The sequence below is a fragment of the Heliangelus exortis genome, chromosome 1 (genome assembly GCF_036169615.1).
Source record: "Heliangelus exortis chromosome 1, bHelExo1.hap1, whole genome shotgun sequence".
Classification (NCBI taxonomy): Eukaryota; Metazoa; Chordata; class Aves; order Apodiformes; family Trochilidae; genus Heliangelus; species Heliangelus exortis.
In genome coordinates this window covers 42,741,751-42,761,104 of record NC_092422.1, presented here as the reverse complement: position 1 = coordinate 42,761,104, position 19,354 = coordinate 42,741,751, and the positions used below count along the sequence as shown (strand labels likewise).

General features: G+C 47.3%; 1 protein-coding gene across 1 annotated transcript; it reads left to right on the top strand.

Moving 5' to 3' along the window:
- Positions 1-9,204: 9,204 nt before the first annotated feature.
- On the top strand, positions 9,205-11,645 carry POU4F1 (POU class 4 homeobox 1). The gene is made up of 2 exons (XM_071734399.1): positions 9,205-9,691; positions 10,596-11,645. Exons 1-2 carry the CDS (start codon positions 9,569-9,571, stop codon positions 11,643-11,645), a joined length of 1,173 nt encoding a protein of 390 aa, XP_071590500.1. The 5' UTR covers positions 9,205-9,568.
- The last annotated feature ends 7,709 nt before the right edge of the window (positions 11,646-19,354 follow it).

The window sequence follows — 19,354 nt, the reverse complement described above, 5'->3', positions numbered from 1 at the left end:
TCCTTGATGTTGCCTCAAATATTGAATTAGCAAAAAGAGAACAGGGAATTTTATTTTTTTGTCATAACTCGGAAAATATATGAATTTTGTAAAACATTAATGTGAGCTTATTCACACACACAAAAAAATCAAATCTCCCCTCCTCCTCCCTGTTAGATGTATTACCATTCCAGTGTCAGCATCGATACAGTTGATGGAAATGTCTTTCGGCCTCTCTGGAGGTGACTCTTCCATAAAGTATTGCACAGGTCAACATAAAGTGATGGCCTACTACAGGCAGGAGACCTAATTAAGCTCCAAAGCAAAATTGGTTTCTTTGCATTATTGTGTTTTAAGTTTTTTTTAAGGGCATATTTAATTGTAAGATGGAGGTTTTTCTTTCTATATAGGCTTCTGTTGGAATTTGTGACGGACAACCTTGCTTCATCAATACCTATGATATGAAAAATCCATACGCTGCCTTTCATCCCTTTGAAAAAGGGGATAACCACTTGGAAAAATTCAATAGGCTGTCTCATCTTTTGTAAAGTTAAGTCATGTAAGCGATTTGAACAAGAGCTACATTTTCACATTGTAACGTGTGCACGCACTCTTGCAGTTGGTATGTTCTTTCTTCTCCTTTTTTGAGAAACAGTTTCACCAAAAAACAATCATTCAAGCTACGCGTGCAAAGATCCTTTCCTGGTGGCAAGGCAGGATGACATTATGCTTTCATATACTGCTTTTAGTATATATTACCTGAATTTTAATCTTCACAGAAAAAATTCAGTTGTTCAATTTTAACATTATTTTTCAGAAATTAGAGAGCTGGCAAAACCCCCTGAACATGAGCTTGATTTGAGTGATTTTACTAATAAGTCAAAAAATGCTTCCTTGATTTAACCCCTTGGGAGAAGAGGCAAGGGCTTCTCAAATATGCCTCAAATACTTAACTTAAAACTCCATTGTGTTGCAAATCAGTCCGACTTACACAGTAAGTAAGTGTTAAGGTCATTGTTTTGTTTCATTCTGGGTTTGGTGGGAGGGGCTTCTATGGGTTTTGTTTCATACTCTGGTATACTTGTGATAGACACAAGTAACTTTCAGTAATGGAAACATGAATACAACAGGTATCATATTTGAAATAAAACTAGAATAAAGGAAAACGTTGGGGGTAGTTTCATGCTGCTTTCTAGACCTCTGGCCAGGAACACTGCTTAGGGGCTCGCTCTTCAATATAGATATTTTGGTTTTACATGTAGTGCAACTTGAATGAATGGAAGAGCCAAGCCTAGAGTTAAAAAAAAATTGCTGAAAATGAAAGTCATAAACTTCATATCTTATCATGAGAGCACATGAATCATCACCTAGATCCTCCCAGCTCCAGACTGGTCACTTCTTACATTGTGGCAAGACAGGTCTCTTAGTTATCAATAATTACTAATTTCCAAGTTCTCTCAGATCTCAGCTGCAGATACAGTGAGCAGATTGCGATTGAATCCAGTGCTTTAAATTGGAGCATTTTATGTTTCACAAGCTGTAGAACTGGAACAGATCTGAATTCTTTTATCTTAGTCTTGTTTTGTTTGGCTGGGCTTTGTTTCCATTTGTTGTTTCCGAGACTTGTTTTTCTTTTAATTAAGTGCCTGTAAAACAGCTACCACTCTCCAGGCACTGCATTTTATTTGTTTAATGTAGATTGTATTTCTTTCATCTTAAAGTTTGACAGAGTGGTCCCTGCAATATCAACTTAAAAATTAAAGCTCTAGGTAATAAATGGGGTTTCTTCAGCTATAAGTTTGTTGACCAGACTTGAGGTTTCAGTTTTCCAGGCTGCATTCTATCAGTTCTCTGCTAGCTTAATCTGCTGCACTTACCCTGCTCTCTGAATAAGAGGGCCTAAAAAGATGTTAATTTTTTATGATGCTTACCTGGTTATGTGGTAAAGTAGAACTGGAATGCACAGAATCTAAAATTTTACTGTCACAATTTTGATTAAGACAATAGATGTTTCAGAGTGATGTAGAGATGAGAACTGTGATGTCTAGTGATATTTAATAGCTCATAAATTTTTTACTTCATCTGATAATACTGTTATAAATACCAGGCAATTTGCAGGCTGTAACACAGGAGAACATTCTCCAGGAGCATTGGTAACACAGGAGAGTGAGGTTGCTACCTGCCTCAGTTCACTGCCAGTTGAATCGATTGGGTTACACCTAAAAGCAAGAATGCCAAGGTCAGGTGTTCACTTTGTTGTAGTCAGTTATATGCACACACAGTCTGGCAAGGGACCTGTTTCTCCACGATTCCCTGAAGGCCTTGTGAGAGCCTGGTTCTGCTTGCTATTTATTCTTTCCTCATTTTTAGACTGTCTTTTAAAAAGGGACAATGTCTTTAAAGAGGGACAATGTGTATGTGGGCTAACTTGTGGCTTCCTTCCTCCTCCCTGCTTCATTTCTGAACTCTTTCAGCAAAACAAGTCATCTAGAGGCAGTTTAAGCCAACTAAGTCAGATCCTAATTCTTTGCACGGCATCAAAGTCCTGACTCTGACTCCCATTGGACATCGGCATGAAAAAGTCTTCACTCACCTATTCTGTACTATGGTAATGGTAAATGTTCCCCAGACTGTGAAGATGGTACTTATTCCTTCCTGCTGTTGTCAAAGGATCACCCCACATGAATAGATACAGGCTTCTCCCTGCTCTCCTTCCAAGTTTGGATGAGAAGAAAATAAGCTCTGAGGTAACTTGCTGCAGGGATTCGGGGTAGTTCTTAGCAGGATTTGCCATGGTCACAGTAATCCAGGTTTCTTCCCTTCCTACACCTCGGTTCCTGACAGTAGCCCTGTACCACTGAAACTTTTCATGTCTGGCCTAAAGGGGTGGCCTGTCCATCCTGTCTTGGTGGCCAACCAAGATGTGTCCTTAGTGTCCCTTGGCTCTAACTGGAAAAGCCATCTGTATTAGCTGAAGAACAGAGGGAAAAGCACAACTGGTGCAGGGGAAAAAAGCCTGTGTGCACTTTGGCACTTGTGAATGTAGTGAGATAGAGCAGCGGAGGGCTGAAAAATAAATGAAGTTTAGCATTCATAATTGTTTTCAGCTTTTCTCGGTAAAAAGTGTAGTCTCCTCCCTAGTGTTCTCACGAGCTGTGTGGGTGCTGTCTGCTGGTTCGCAGAGAAGCCAAGAGGGACAGCATCAAAATCCACAGCCCCGCACCCGATGCTCCTCAGCCAGCTCACTCACTGGGTGGTAGTTTCGAGCCCCCTAAATGTGCCGAGGAAAGCTCCGGGAGCCGACACGGATGAGAGACGTCCCGGTCCCCTTCCCGAGTTTCGCTCCCCTTCGAGTACAGGGGGGCACGGCCGGAGCCGCGGGGACGGACCGCGGGGCTGCGGAGGTTTCGCGGCGGCTCCGCGACTGTCCAGACCTCACTGAAAACACGTCAGCGACGTCTTTTTTGGGGGTTTTGTTTTGTGGTGGGGGTTTTCTGTTTGTTTTTGTTTTTTCTCGCCGGGCGGCTTATAGCGGTCTCCAAATTTCGGAGAGAGAAGAGTTGCTGGCAGGAAGGCGGCGCGGAGTCCTGATCCCCCCGCGAAGGGATGCTCCTGTCAGCATCACCTCCTGCCTGGGGATCGTGGGCACCTGCTTCTGCCTCCGTGGCTGGGATTAAGTTAATTAGCCGACCCGGGCACCCCACGAAAACCCTCATCGCGGGTTTGGGTTTTGGTTTTACTTTGGGTTTTGGTTTTGGATTTTTTTTTTCTTTTCCCTTCACTGTTACCAAACCTGGCGATTAAAACGCGAAACTAAAAAAGAGTTTTTCTTCCACCTTAACCTTGCACACAATCCTTTAACAAATTAATTAATCCTAATGAATTAACACTTCATTTATTTAAACGCGCTACAGTTCATGAATTAAATTTTCATGCAGTGATTAAAGGCTGTTAAAATATGCATGATTTCGTTAAAATTTTATAATAAATCAGGGCAATGTGTTACATGACAAGGCAACTACTTCCCAGCCCCTCGGAAGGTGGTTTGATTCGCGCGGCGGGGGTGGGGGGGTGGGGCGGTGCGCAGCCGAGCTCTCCGCTCCCGGTTTTGGCACCAGAGAGCATCCCGGTGCGCTCTGAGACTCGGCTGACAACCGCCCCCTGTTCCCCCCCCTCCTAACACCTCTCCGAGTCTCTCGGACTAACACCTCTCCGAGTCTCTCGGAGGGGGGCAAGGCAGCTTTTTCCAGCCACCCCATCGTAATGTGGCGCCCTGGGAGCCGGAGCGATGGTGGGCGGGGGTGAAAGGCAATCACAACTTTGCCCAGGGACCCGGTGCCACGCAAACGAGCGTGGTGTGAGGAGGTGTTTCGCTGGAGGGGCTTCTCGGTGTGCTTTTTCATTCCTCCACGTCACTTAAAAGAAAGAGCGAGAAACTTTACTGGTAACAGGACCTTCAGTGTTTTCCACCGGAACTCTGCTTGGCTCCCCCGGTCTCTGCACTTTCCCGAAAGGGGATGTTGTGAACCACCTTGGGACTTAAATCACCATCAAGCGCTTCAATTTTTAATATGACAACATTCTACACTTTGACTGCAAAAGCAATTATTGCGGCTTGTACATCAGTAATTAGCAGGTCTTTGCTGATGTAAAGAAAGTCCTCATTAGGACATGGAAATACTTTTTGTGCATTCACCCAAAGGGTTGGTTGGGTTTGGTGGGGTTTTTTGTTTTGGTTTGGTTTTGTTTTCTTCTAAGGGTTGATTTTTATCATCTAAAGGAAAAACAGCTATTACACTAAATGGGATATTGGCTTCCCGTGAACTTCACCAAATAACACTTGTGCTGTAGGTTTTCTCTCAGTGCTCTCACTGACGCTCAGGGTAAAGCAAATACCGTGACTAAAAAATGTAAAACTAACGTTTAGTGAAATAAAAATACCCAAAAGATTTAGAGTGAGAATCTCCACAGTAATAATTTTTTTTTTTTTTTTTTAGGTCGGGATACATATCAAACTACGATCAGACGTTACTGCTTAATATCCCAAGTTTTCCTATATTCATCTTTGGGGAATCCTAAAAAGAGAAATCAAACACAATGGGTTACAGTAATTAATTTATAAACGGTTTCACTGTGGGAATAAGGGGTTACTTTATTACTTTCTCGAGATAGGCTGTTCAGTCAATTAAGGAAATCTGCCCGTTTCTTGCATTTAAAGCTGGAGAAAACTACGGGAGACGAGTAAATGTGTTATGTAGACATCTATGCCTCCCTCCTTTTATTGAGCATCCTGGGCCATAAAAGTCGGGCTACAGCATGGTCGTATCTCCAATGAATTCACCCCTCAAAGCCTGCGAGTTTACTGCCATCAGTATTCATGAGGCTGGACGTACCCACGAGGAATAGAAATAGCAGAGAACATTAAGATAAAATCTATTACCAGGCCCCTGCGATGCTGAGCCGGGCTCAAGCCGCCTTCCCGAGGAGCCGGCTGTGTGTGGCGGGGAGAGGAGGGGCTGCCTGGGGCAGGTGACAAGAGGGGATGGTCCCCAACGAGCCTTTGGGGACCTCCCCGGACAGCAGCCCCTGCGCTCGGCGGGGCAGGGGGAGTGGAGGGGATAGAGGAGCCCGGCTGCAGCACCGTAGCGGGCACTAGGGCAGGAGCACTGTCGAGGGGGGAACTTGCGATTTTAAGCGTTGCTTTAAGGGTTAGCACGTCCCCTCTTCCAAAAAAGAAAAGTGTCTCAAGGGCTGCGAAGGAAATTTTTCCTCTCGGGCTTGACAACTACAGATCAAACGGTGCCTTAAAAAAAAAAAAAAAAAAAAAAAAAATTCCTCTCCTCCTCATGGCCTCTACCCTCTCGCCCTCCCACCTTCTGCAAGATCAGAGGGAAAAGTTGGCTGAGACTCCCGATCGCAGCTTCTGCCTCCGGGGACAGCAGGAGGGAGGAGGACACCAGGGAGGAGCCGGCAGCTTCCTCCTCCAGGAGCAGCCCGCAGCCCGACACCTCCCGGCGTTCGGTGGCTGTTGTCCCCCATCCCGCCATAAGCAGCCATCCCTGACAGAGTGGGTTTTTATGAAGGAACAAGGACCACACGGCAGGGGTTGTCTCTCCAGCCGGCCCAGACTACTTCACTCGCCATTTGCCGAAACGAGGACAGTGCAGCAGGATGTACATCTCAAGACAACGCGTCCATCCTCCTTGTTTGCCTTTAGAAGACACTGGGGAGGTGGGACTGAAGACTCTTAGAAAAGCTGGAAGACTTCGCCTCCTCAGCCTACGTCTTACCTCTGTCAGCGGAGGTGTGAAGGTGGCTGAATTTTCTGCCTTTCTGGCCGACAAAAATAAGCAAGTGAACAACAGGAAACGTTTTAGAAGTACTGGAAGAGTTTGATATTACAAAGAGAAGGTCTCCCCAGCCAGCACCTCCCCGAGCAGCCTCTGCCACTGGAGGGGGGGACCAGGGCTGACTCTCTGCCCGTGCTTCCTGCACTCCTGCAGATGTGCCCCAGCCAGCCCAGGGGTTAGAGACTCTGGCCGCAGAGGCAAAGTAAGCCCGGTAGCATGTGGGGAGGAAGGCAGGTCAGCCCTTAGCCGACAGTTCCACTCACACACCCCTCCCCCGGTGGCCTTTGTCGCCGCTTGCACATTTTCCCTTGCTGAGAGCGAAGAATTCACTTAGCGGAAACCACCTGAACTTGGCCTGAAAGAGTCCTGGCCAGCCAGGGCCTCACAGACAGCACGGACAAACACCCATGCATCCCAGGTGGAGCAGCCAGAGCTGCCATCTCACACCTTCCTCCGCTGGGCGAGAAGGTGAGTCCGGCTTTCAGCCTGTTTCCCGCCGGGATCAGCCAAGGAGCCCCGCCGTGCTTGCAGCTGGCTGTGTTTTAGCTTGGGAGGATGGGAAATGTTGGGAAAGGCAAGATGCTCGGGCCTTTCACCTGCAGCTGGTTGCTTCTCAAGCAACTTGGTGAAAAGCAATGTTATCTCCCACTTTCCTCTTCCACTCCATTCCTTCCCCAGGAGGTCTTCTGTTGACAAGGCATGGTACCCTAGAAATAGCTAGAATAAGTCATAAGCCTTAAAAAACAAAACAAAACAAAACAAAAAAACAACAGCAAAAAAACCCCCTCTCAAACTATGATTTGGCTATTCTGATGCAATGATTTCGATAAATAAGGAGAGCCCAACGCCACTTCAGGCCAGTGTTTTTCAAGCTCAACCCCCCCTTAGAGATGAAGTTGCATTCCGTCACCCCAGGGGACGCGGTAATGGATAGAGACCTGGCTCCCTTTCTCACCAGTAATTGGTAGTCTTTCCTCCCGGACTAGATGGGGAGATGGGGAAGAGCTTTTGAAGACAAATGTGGACTTTACCTGGGGTTGTGGTGTGCTCTGTTTGTGTGTGTGTGCCTGCGTGCCCTTTCGGCTGTGTTTATGCGCATAAATAAGAGGCGTTCAGGGGAAAGGGAGCAATTCCGATGCACTCTGAGGCTGCCACATCCCTGATCCAAACACCCCGCTGACTCTCCCTGCTGCCTGCCTGCCTGCAGGTCTGCTGAAATAAACTCGGTAGCATCTGGTCAGTGACCGAGGGACTGCTCCAGCGTGCCCTGGGGGACAGGATTCACTGGGGGCCGATCCCTAGGGACTCACGCTAATCCCACAGATACCTTAGAAAACTCATCCCTTCGAGTTTTACCTCCAACTTCATGAGCAGCTAAAAAAAACCCAAACAACCAAAACCCAAACCTGCTCTAAAACGGTACTGTAACCCCGAATCACTCATAAAACCAATAGTGTGTTATTCACCCTACCCGTTTTATTCAAATGCGAGAGTATTCAAGGAATAAACCACAGAAGAGTAAGACAGGCAGGAAGACAGAAACACAGAAGGAAGAGCAAAGATAGAAACAGGAAGGAAGGAAGGAAGGAAGGAAGGAAGGAAGGAAGGAAGGAAGGAAGGAAGGAAGGAAGGAAGGAAGGAAGGAAGGAAGGAAGGAAGGAAGGAAGGAAGGAAGGAAGGAAGGAAGGAAGGAAGGAAGGAAGGAAGGAAGGAAGGAAGGAAGGAAGGAAGGAAGGAAGGAAGGAAGGAAGGAAGGAAGGAAGGAAGGAAGGAAGGAAGGAAGGAAGGAAGGAAGGAAGGAAGGAAGGAAGGAAGGAAGGAAGGAAGGAAGGAAGGAAGGAAGGAAGGAAGGAAGGAAGGAAGGAAGGAAGGAAGGAAGGAAGGAAGGAAGGAAGGAAGGAGATAAAAAAAGAGAAAAAAGATTAAAAAAAGAAGAGAAGAGAGAAAAGAGAAGAGAAGAGAAGAGACGAGACGAGACGAGAAGAGAAGAGAAGAGAAGAGAAGAGAAGAGAAGAGAAGAGAAGAGAAGAGAAGAGAAGAGAAGAGAAGAGAAGAGAAGAAGAGAAATGTTCTGTATGTGATTATTCTCTGCTTCAGACCATGCCAGTGAAACTTGGGTTTTCCCGCGGACAAGGAGCTCGGGGTGGCTGGGAAGCCCAAAGGAAATGCAGGGTTTCACCTCAGCGGCGCTTCCCGTGCAGAGCCGCGCTCCTGGTGGGCGAGGCGGATGTCACCGGCGGTGCCTGACACAATCGTGTTTGCAACCGAAGTACACGGGGTGGTGGGGGGGTATGAAATTATTTGGAAACAAATAGCCTCTTGGGGCTTCAAACAAATGCCTGCCACAGCGGTTCTTCCGGAGGAGCCGACGAGTAATTCTGGAAAGTAGCGGAGTGAGGCCGGCGGACGCCCTGTTCTGCGGTGAGGGGCAGCCCCAGAGCGGACTCGCGCCTTCTCTCGGCTGCGGCGAGAGCAACGCACCTTTGCACTTCGGTGCAGAGAGCTGGGCTGGTTCCTCTCGCCGTTCCGAGGGCCTGATAGGGGCACCGGCCCGCATCCCGGACGGCCCCTCCTGCCACCACCTCTCCGAACCCCGCCGCCCATCCCCGCCCCGTCGGGGTGCCCCGGGCCGCGCCGACGGCCGAGCAGCGCGCACGTGTGGCAGCCACAGGTGCCGCAGCCCCCGGTGATCGGCGCCTCTCTCTATAAGAGCGGCCCCGCCACCGCCCCCCCGGCGAGACGGGCGAGGGTTGCGGGAGATGCAACAAGGAGCGGGGAGGCAGGGACCGGGGGCGGCGGCGGGAGGAAGAGGAGGAGGAGGAAAAGGAGGAGGAGGAGGAAAAGGAGGAGGAGGAGGAAGGGGGGGAGACAGCTGATGCCTGTCAAAGCCGGAGCCGCTTCGCTCTCGCGAGAGCCCGCCCGGCGGTAGCCACGGGATGCGGGGCTCAGGTGCGGGCAGAGCGCAGCGCAGCGCGCCCGGCGCCGGGCAGCGGCAGGCAGCGGAGTGAAACGGCGGGGGCCGGAGGGAGCCTCGCCGCCCGCTCACCCATCAGCCCCAGCCCCGGCCACCGCGGCAGCGGCGGCGGCGGGGGCAGGGTCCGCTGCGGCAGCGTCGCCACCGGCTCCGCCACTGCCACCCGCCGCCGTCCCCGATTTCCCCCGTCGGGAGGAGAGAGCCCGGAGAGCACTTTTCCCCCGACTTTAGGAGTGTTTGTGGATTTACATGCCAAGCCTTCAAGATGATGTCCATGAACAGCAAACAGCCGCATTTTGCCATGCATCCCACCCTACCTGAGCACAAATACCCTTCTCTACACTCCAGCTCGGAAGCAATAAGAAGAGCATGTCTACCAACTCCACCGGTAAGGGACATGCGACTGCAGCTCTCTTCTTCCTTCCTTCCTTCTTTCCTTTCTTTCTTTCATTCTTTCTCTCTCTTACACACAGACACACACTCTTTCTTTCTCTCTCTCTTTTCTGTATACCGCATGTATGTGTATGTGCATTAATAAAAAAACCGCTGCGAGGCACATTTTGACAAGCGGCGCTTAATGTTTTTTTCATGTCTTCTTCTGCAATCATCTGAGCGCCTGTGATCTTTTTTGAAAGCGGTGTTCACACGACTCTCCGACTTCATCCACTTTCTGTATTAATTTTTATGACTCGGCCTCTGAAAAGAAATGCGCTTTATGTGCTCTCGTGTTTGACACAATTCCCCAGCTGTGAGTTACAGATCCATTTCTTCTCCTCCTTTCTATCCCCTCTCTCTCTCTCTCTTTAATTTTTTTTTTTCATTTTATTTTATTTATTTATTTGTTCCCTACATTGTCTCGTCCTCTCTTTTCCCGATTTTCCACCGGCTGCCTGCCCTCTCTACTCTTCACTTTTTCTTTTCCCCTTTTGCTCCCCCTCCTCGCTTTCCCTACTACTATTCTACCCCATCCTCTATTTCCCCTCACTTCCCTCTGCTATCGCTTGCTACAACCCGCTTCTTCCATTCACTGGGCTCTCCCTCCCCCCTGTACCCCTTCACACGCCCATGCTGCTGCCTGCTACCCCCACACGGTCACCCCAACTTCGCTGACTTCTCTTTCCACTCCTGGGATCCCCTCCCTCCACTTTTCCCTCTTCTTTCCCACCTCACACTCCATCCTTTCGCAACTCCACGCTTCCCCTCTCTTTACCCCCTTTCTGCCTCCCCCCCCTCCCCGGCGCTCCCCTACCCTCCTCTTCCCGGAACCCCGCTCTGTTTTGTGTTCCTTGCAGCTGCAGAGCAATATCTTCGCCAGCCTCGATGAGACCCTACTGGCCCGGGCCGAGGCTCTGGCCGCCGTCGACATCGCCGTCTCGCAGGGCAAGAGCCACCCGTTCAAACCGGACGCCACTTACCACACCATGAACAGCGTGCCCTGCACCTCCACCTCCACCGTGCCCCTGGCGCACCACCACCATCACCACCACCACCACCACCAAGCGCTGGAGCCCGGCGACCTCCTCGACCATATCACTTCTCCTTCTCTGGCGCTCATGCCCGGCGGAGGCGGCGGAGGCGGCGGCGGCGGAGGCGGCCACGACGGGGCGGGCGGCGGAGGCGGCGGGGCCGGCGGCGGCGGGGGCGGCGGCGGCGGCGGCGGGGGAGGCGGCGGCCTCATCTCCACCTCGGCCCACCCTCACTCGCACATGCACGGCCTGGGCCACCTCTCGCACCCGGCTGCCATGAACATGCCGTCGGGGCTACCGCACCCGGGGCTGGTGGCCGCGCACCACGGGGCCGCGGGGCAGGTGGCCTCGGCAGCGGCGGTGGTGGGGGCGGCCGGCTTGGCCTCCATCTGCGACTCGGACACGGACCCGCGGGAGCTGGAGGCCTTCGCCGAGCGCTTCAAGCAGCGCCGCATCAAGCTGGGGGTGACCCAGGCCGACGTGGGCTCGGCGTTGGCCAACCTGAAGATCCCGGGGGTGGGGTCCCTCAGCCAGAGCACTATCTGCCGCTTCGAGTCCCTCACCCTCTCCCACAACAATATGATCGCCCTCAAGCCCATCCTGCAGGCCTGGCTGGAGGAGGCCGAGGGAGCCCAGCGGGAAAAAATGAACAAGCCCGAGCTCTTCAACGGGGGCGAGAAGAAGCGCAAGCGGACTTCCATCGCCGCCCCGGAGAAGCGCTCCCTGGAGGCTTACTTCGCCGTCCAGCCCCGGCCCTCCTCCGAGAAGATCGCCGCCATCGCCGAGAAATTGGACCTCAAAAAGAACGTGGTGCGGGTTTGGTTTTGCAACCAGAGACAGAAGCAGAAACGGATGAAATTTTCCGCCACCTATTAGGGGCGGGCGGGAGGGGCGGCCCTGACACTGGGGGCACCGGGGGGGGCCGGGCCGGGGCCACGGGTGTTGCCCACCCACCGCCACCGTCGCCCGAAACGCCGTGGGAACCTCCGCGGAACCAAGGGACGATGTAGAAATTAAACTCGAACTACTCGGTGAGCGGGGAGGGGGGACGTGCGTTGGGGGAAGGGAGGGGGGGGTTGTGGTATTAATTATTAAAACAAAAAGACATCGGGACGCCAACGAGAAGAAGGAAGAGAGAGGAGGTAAAACCGCTCTAGAACCCCGTGGGGGTCACTTCTGCGGCCCTGTTCCCTCTTTGCTCCCCCCCTTTTTAAGCCCTCCCCACCCCCAGACAGAAGGCAAGAGAAAGAGCAACTTAAAGCGTAAATACACACAGACACACACCAATAAATACCGTGACAGCAACAACCACAAACCGAGAAACCTAACTCACAACTTTCCGAAGGAAAACCGACCAACACACCCGGAAAGCGAAACTGTCGGTGACAATGCTACGTTTGGTTTGGGTCTCGTTACATTACTTTCTGGTTTTCTTCCTTCTTTTCCCCTGGCTTGATAATGAATGAGGATGGCTGCGGTTTAGAGTTGGGGGGAGGTCTCTTTCTTTGGTTGGCTTGGTTTTGGGATTTATTTTTGTTATTGTTTTTTTTAATTTTGGTTTTGGTTTTGTTTTGGTTTTTGTGTGTGTGTGTGTGTGTTTTCCCCTATTTATTGTTTGTTTGTTTGTTTTGTTTTTTTCCTCCAACACTGTTTTTCACGAGGCTTTGGCGATGGGTCTTGTCTGTGCCGGGGCAGCGGTGAGAGCCGAGCCGGGGCAGGCGGCTGCAAACCCGGCGCTGCACCCGAACCTCCCAAGGCTGGGCAGCGGCCCTTTTCTTCTCCGCTGTTGCTTCAATAATCCTAACTAGCTCAAGGAAAACAAACAAACAAACAAAGTTAACTCCACGGCCCTTTTGTTTGTGTTCCCTCTCCGGCGTGATTTGCTTTTCCATCTGTGTCTAAAGGCAGGTCCCTGTCTCTGCAGAGATGCGTCTGGAGGCAGATGCCAAACCTGCCTGAGCAGGGATGCTCTCAGAAATATTTTCAGATTCATTTAGGCTCGTGGTTAACTATGTCCTTCCCCCTCCCTCTCACCCTTCCCCGCCTCGCTCCCCACTCCATGCCCCCCGGCATCCCTACCAAATTTGCTGGACTTAAATTATCAGGGGGCTGCGGTGGGAAAAAGGTCCAGCCTCGGTTTCCTGCGAGGGCTGAAGAGGTGTGGATGTTTGCACCTGGTAGGCAAAGGAAACCACCAGTGCAGAGGTTGAAATGACATTTATTTCTGAGAGGTCTGCATGTTGGGAACAAACAGGCAAAAAACCCCGCAAACATTTGGGCTTAGAAGTCGTTTATTGTAAATAATAAACGTTAGGTAGAGGATGGCTTTTGGGAGGGGGAGGAGGGGGGGGGAGAGTGGGTGATGTGGAGGGGGTTCAGTTTGCACTATCACAGTCTCCTGGATTGGAAGCGATGATTTTATTCCGTAGTAACGATGCTGATACTACTAATAATAATCACGGTGCATTGTATGTCTCGCTGATTTAAAAAAAAAAAAAAAAAAAAAAAAAAATTAAAATTATCAGAGCTCGTTAGGTAAAACCGCCAGCTACGTTCAGAAGCCATTGCTGGCGCTGGCTGTTACCGAACGACTGTTAAGACTTTCAAGTAACAAGGAATTTCGAAAAAGAAAATATCCTCCCGTTTAAACCAAAACAAACAATAGACTGAAATCATGCATGAAAAAAAAAAAAAAAAAAGGGGGAAAAAAAAAAGAAAAAAAAAGGCATAGAAAGATCCGTGATAAAGTCTCGATATTATTTATTTATTTACTATTTATTTTATTATTATTATTATTATTATTATTATTATTATTATTTTGTGTATCATTGTTTGCAGCGCAAACATTCTATGCATTTTGAAACTGAGCACTAAATAGACTAGCTTCTGGTAGAATCTTTTGTGGATGGTGTAATTTCACAGTTTAACTGCCTGTTTTCACCGAAAACACAAACATTCTTGTCACGTTCTTGTATTTAGATTTAAAAGAGAGGAAAAAAAAAATAAAGAGAGGGAAGACGATTGTAAATATTTTCTTTAATGCACAAAAAAAAAAAAAAAAAAAAAAAAAAAGGTTATAAACTGCAACCACGTGTGGATCCTGAAATGTCTCACTGAATAATCTACCTGTCCATGTATGTTTGCTGAGCTTTCTCCTTGGTTGTGTCTTTATCTCTTTTATTTCTATCAGAAATATTTCTGTACGCCAAAATACAACAGGGAGATGTGTCCCAGCATACTTACAAATAAAACAAACGTGAACACAGTATAGTTATTATTATTGGGTGCATTAGAAAAAAAAATAAAAAATCTGAGACACAGCTGATAAATTCAAGGTATGACCGTTAGACGATAGGACTAATTCTACCAAAAAATAAAAATAAAAATAAAAAAAGAAAGAAAATAGTGAGAGATGTATTTTTCTGCTAAATCCAGAAATCATTACTTTGAGATAGCTCTTATGTGAAAATCGGTGCTCTGAATAAAATTAACTATATATTAGCTGCGTGTGTTTCTTGAAGTTTATAACTGCAAAATATAAATCAAAGTAAAAAATTTAAGAGGGACTTCTGAAGTATTTCTTTTCAGTTTGCTGGAAAGGATTATGCACCTATGAAATATGTATAAAGAAGAAAAGCTTGGGTGGTTTCAGGTTTATATGTTGTTCTGACTGGCCTATTGCACTTGAGTATGTAACCAGATACTTTATTTTTATTTTGGGTTAATAAATATGAAAATCCTAAACTTATCTCTCCTTATGTTGTAAATGCAATTGTTCATTAGGAACGTATAGGATGCCACCTACTGCTTCAAGTGATCGAAGAACCTCTTTCTATTTTCTGATGACCTGTGACTAGATCAGATGCCAAATGTAAAAAGTTACTTAGTAGCTGGGATTATTTCTTCTGTAGACATATTTTAACCAAATCTTTTTAATTTCGCCGGTAAATCTGTGAATCAATCTGTGAATCAAGACACGTGATGTTCAGAAAAGAATAATACGTTCAAAAAGCTGTGATTTTAAACAACTGTTGATGTTAAAAAATAAGCACTAAAGGTATTTTTAAAAAACCATAGCTCTCGTCCACCGGAAATTGACTTGTTTCTGTTGTTATTAACTTGAAATGTCATCAGAATTTTTAATAAATGCATTTGTAAAGATATTATTTTATAGAAAAGTTTTGGAGAGTCAGGAACAAATAAAAATAATTACAAATGTTGTTTTTTTTTTTCATCTGCCCCAAACTATTGAAATGTTACAAGCGATACCACATTTGTATTATACAGTAATGACCGATGTATGTATTGAAAAGTTAAGGAGTTTGTTTTGTAATAAGTACAATCCTCATCGAGTAAAAAAAAAAAAAAAAAAAAAAAAAAGGTTAATAAAACAGATCGTGAAAATAAAAGCTTTGCAGAGTTTCCTATTTTTCATGGTAGGAAACTGTGCAAAACCAGAATGCCCTGCTTTCCGTCGGGTGAATCTGAGCAGCTCATAAACCCACGTAGTACTCCGAGGCCTTTTTGATAAACGCCTCACAAAAATGTCGAAAGATAGAGAGGAAGAAAACTAGAATAAAGAAAGTGTTTATGTCTATAAGGTCTAACCTAAGTACTGTTAAAACTTTTGCATCCGAAGGAAAAAAAAAAAAATAAAATGAGAGAAAGGACGAGCAGGCAAAATTTACATTCTCATTTATTCCCCAACGGTATGTAGCCTCTTGCATACAGAAGTGCAACTTTTAACCAAAAATAAAGATATATTTCCTCCTGCCCACCCTGTGATAGGGGCCGAGGGCGCTGGAAGGTGGCGGCTGCCGCTTCGGATGGCTCCGAAACTTCAGCCAGTTCAGCATCTCTGACCCTTGCCGGGGACACTTCGGAACTGCGGTCCCTTGAATGGCGTTTTTTCCCACACCGCAGGTATCTCGCCGCTCTTCTGATGTGATTTTCCAGTCCTAAATCCACAAGATCGGGGCTAGCTCCCGGAGTTTCTGTTTAACGCTGGTTCTCTGATTGTTTTCAGATTAGATTAGGTCATCATAAGTGAGTAACAGACACCCACTGCCACGATCTTATTGATTTTTACTCTCCTGTGATATTAAGACTAATTCGGTCCTGATTCAACAAGTAAAAAAGGCTCCTCAGGAGAATGAAGTGTCCTACAACACTGATTTTATGCTTTATGTACCCCCCTTCCTGCCTTCCCGTGTACCCCCCTTTCCTTCTACGAGAAAAAGATTTGTCGAAAGATAATTATTTTAACTACGACGGACTCAAGCGCATGAAGCTTGATACGGCTGCTGCTGCTGCCCTGTGTTATTCTGGCATGTCCCAAACGATTGTAAATCCCTGCAGTTATTTATGTCTCGCTTTTCAGTCTGCTCTAATCTTTTTTTGTTATTATTGTTTTATTATTTTTTTTTAAAGCTTTATTATATTTACCTGCTGATTCCAAAAGCGGAGGAAAACATAATTGATTTTTAAAAGATCACCGGCAGAATTCCAATCCGCTTGGGGACCTGTTTCCACCTGACAGACGAGAGTCTGATTATCGGTAATTATGTTATTTAAGAGTTGATAAAAGACGGGAACCCGCTGCTGATGCCCGGGCCCCCTTTTCCCGGCCCGGGCGCGGAGGGGACACAGGCGGGGACAGTCTCGACGGGACCGCCGGCAGCACGTGCACCGCCGCAAACACAATTACGGAGCCGCCGTTAATAATTCATGGGCTGAGATTTAGAAAATTAATAAAATGAATTATAACAAGAGGCTAATTAAAAACTTTAGTAATTGTTGTCAAGACAGCTTGATGGGAGGCGTGCTTCACGACACCACCCCCCACCCCCTCACCCCGCACCGCTTTCCCCTCCTTTCCTCTTTCCCCTTCTCCTTCCGCTTTTGGAAAGCATTTTTTTTTTTCCCCCCCTCTCCTCTTCTGCAACCTCTTCGCACCTGAACAAGGCTCAGTTGGGGAGAAAAGAAGTGCATGAATATATAGGTTATCTGAATGCACGGGTCCCAGAGATGAGACCGAAGTGGTAAAACTGCAAACAAGTCTTTGCATCCTGACAGATAGGCGGGCGGGTGGGTGAACGAAATCCAGGGACCAAAAGTTAATTTAAAATAGGATATCACGTATAAATCTGCGAAGAAACAGCAGTAGCAGAAAGTGGCTGCTGCACCGGCGGACAGGCAGCGGCTGGGGGCGGGCAGGGGCTGGGAACATATAGGGGCAGAGGACAGGCAGGGGCAGGACCCCGCGGGTGGAGGCGCGCACTTTCCGCCTTTCCTTTCTCTCCACCGGTAGCAGCGTCAGTAGGTGCGGGGGTTGACAGCGCGGGGGGCGGAGGGGCCGCGGGGTGCCCACCCCACTCCTCGACCAGATGTTGTTTCTCCTACTGAGTTGAAATACAACTTTAAGTCAGGCTCAGAGCTGTGTTTCCGCGAACAGACGGGCCCGGGGCTCACGGTCCTCTGTAGCCCCGCGGATTTATGTCGGTGTCACCAGCCAAAGGGTTGCCGTGGCTTCACCGTCAAGGGGCAGCTGTGCATGCAAAATCTGCTTCCCAAATTGATCTCTGAACTTCTGCGGAGTCACAGCCCCTCTGGGAAAACAGGAGTCCTCCTTTGAACTGCATTTCAGTTCCTTCAGCCTCCTTCACCTAAGTATGCCAGAGCATCTCTAACTCCGGGGAAAGGTTGCTAAGGACCTAATCTTAAAAAAAAAAAAAAAATACATATCGGGAAGCGAGGATTGATGGTGGGAGAATAACTATTCATTAAAAAAAAAAAAAATCTTATTACATAAGACATTAATCACTCTAAGGGCAGAAGCATTTAAAAGGTTTGATGTGAAAATAAAATAAGTAACTAAATAATAATAAAAAAACCAAAACAACCCACACTGCACAGATGCTTTGTAGATAAATTTCAGCTTCGAGTTGATTTTAGCAAGTCAGTAGTAAAAGTCTCAAAACAGTCTCTTTCTGTGGTTACACCGAGCCACCCTCCTGCTTGGCCAGGGTGTAGGGCAGAAGGGTTCCCGGTGCGGTGACAGACCGCCCAAGCTGGGCTTCAGCAGCGGAGTCCTGGCAAAGGCAGACACAGCGCTCCTGCTGCAAGAACCGAGGTGCGGAGAGGGACAGAGGCGTAAGCAAATCCCTCGCCAGGATAAAAGAAAGCAAGTTGCAAATATAAGCCAAAGCTAAAATATGTAAAAGCTGTGAGTTTGGGGGGGCATTCTAAATTTATTTATTTATTTATTTATCTGAAAAAGAAAAAATGTTCCTTGACAAGAGGCTAGCACGTCAACGAGAATACTTTTTTTTTTTTTTTTTTTTTTTTTTTTTTTTAAACAGGCTGCGCGGAAAGAAGTCGAGGCGCCGACATACAAAACAGTCCTTGATGGTGGTCATTATGTAAACCGAATTACTAACAAAAGTTTGTTTGGTAACTAATCATAGCTCACTAAATCTCTGCCTCTCTTCACCTCAGAATAATATATACAAACTTTTGTACACGCGAATCAGAATAAAACAAAGTGTTGACAGCATCCAGCAGTGGAAATTCACTTACACAAGACTTTTTTTCACTGAAGTGTCGACAATAAACATTTAATGAAGGCAGAGACTTGGATGTCTCCAGACAGTGTCAGAATACTTTAAACAGACCATTAGCATGGCTTCTTCTACTTCAAACAGAGCACACTATACCATAACATTATAAAAATACAAAGTATGAAACAAATAATCTGTTTATACAGATACTTTAAGCTGTTTTCACCAGCTCTGACATCCCCTGTATTTAGTAACAGAAACTTACTCATTTCAGATTACTCGCGCTTAAAAAATGTTAAATACAGTTAATGCAATATTAATCGCCCTTTGGTGATATAAAATGCAATATTTTCAGGCAGCTATCGAGCTTTTCTAGAGGAAGAGCTGATGAAAACAGTCACAGCTGAATAGTGGAGAGAAAAAAGCTCTGTATTTATTGCTTTTGTTTGGCTTTTGGCTACAGAGACAGGAACATTCTAATGGGGTAAGGACATTTATTTTATCTGCAATCTATTGCTGCTAGAGCAGGAGTGGCAGATGGGGTTTGGTGTTATATTCACAGAGTAATTTAGAGCAAATCCTAATAACTAATAATGATTTATGTTAATTTCAATCACTTATGTGACTTTATTAAAGCTCTGCTGTAAGAGGAATAGAAGGGGGGTGGGGGGTGAAAGAGGAGAGACTGGAGAGAGGCAAGCTGTGTCTGTCTGAAACCAAACCGCTTGCTCGAGAGGTTGCTGTGGTGGGCTCCAGCGAAATTTCTGACCTGAAGAAGCAGTGACTGGCAACAGCTACTGTGCCCAGCTTGCTTTTCAGACTCTGTATCGTCGGCAATAATTTCTTAAAAGAAAAGCTCAGTGGAGGAACCCGTCCACCTACGAGAGGCAAACAAAAATAGAGAGAGAGCGAGCGTGCGAGAGAGACTCGTGATATGCAAAATGTATTGATTGTGTGCGAGGAATACGCGATGCTGATGTGCTGGGCTCCCGAAAGAAGAGAAGAAAGCTCCTGACAGAATAGCTA

Bases quoted from the DNA above. Each gene is read 5' to 3' on its own strand.
- POU4F1 (XM_071734399.1), top strand. From the start codon at position 9,569: ATGATGTCCATGAACAGCAAACAGCCGCATTTTGCCATGCATCCCACC. The intron at 9,692-10,595 runs GTAAGGGACATG...TGTTCCTTGCAG, and splicing joins CATGTCTACCAACTCCACCG to CTGCAGAGCAATATCTTCGC.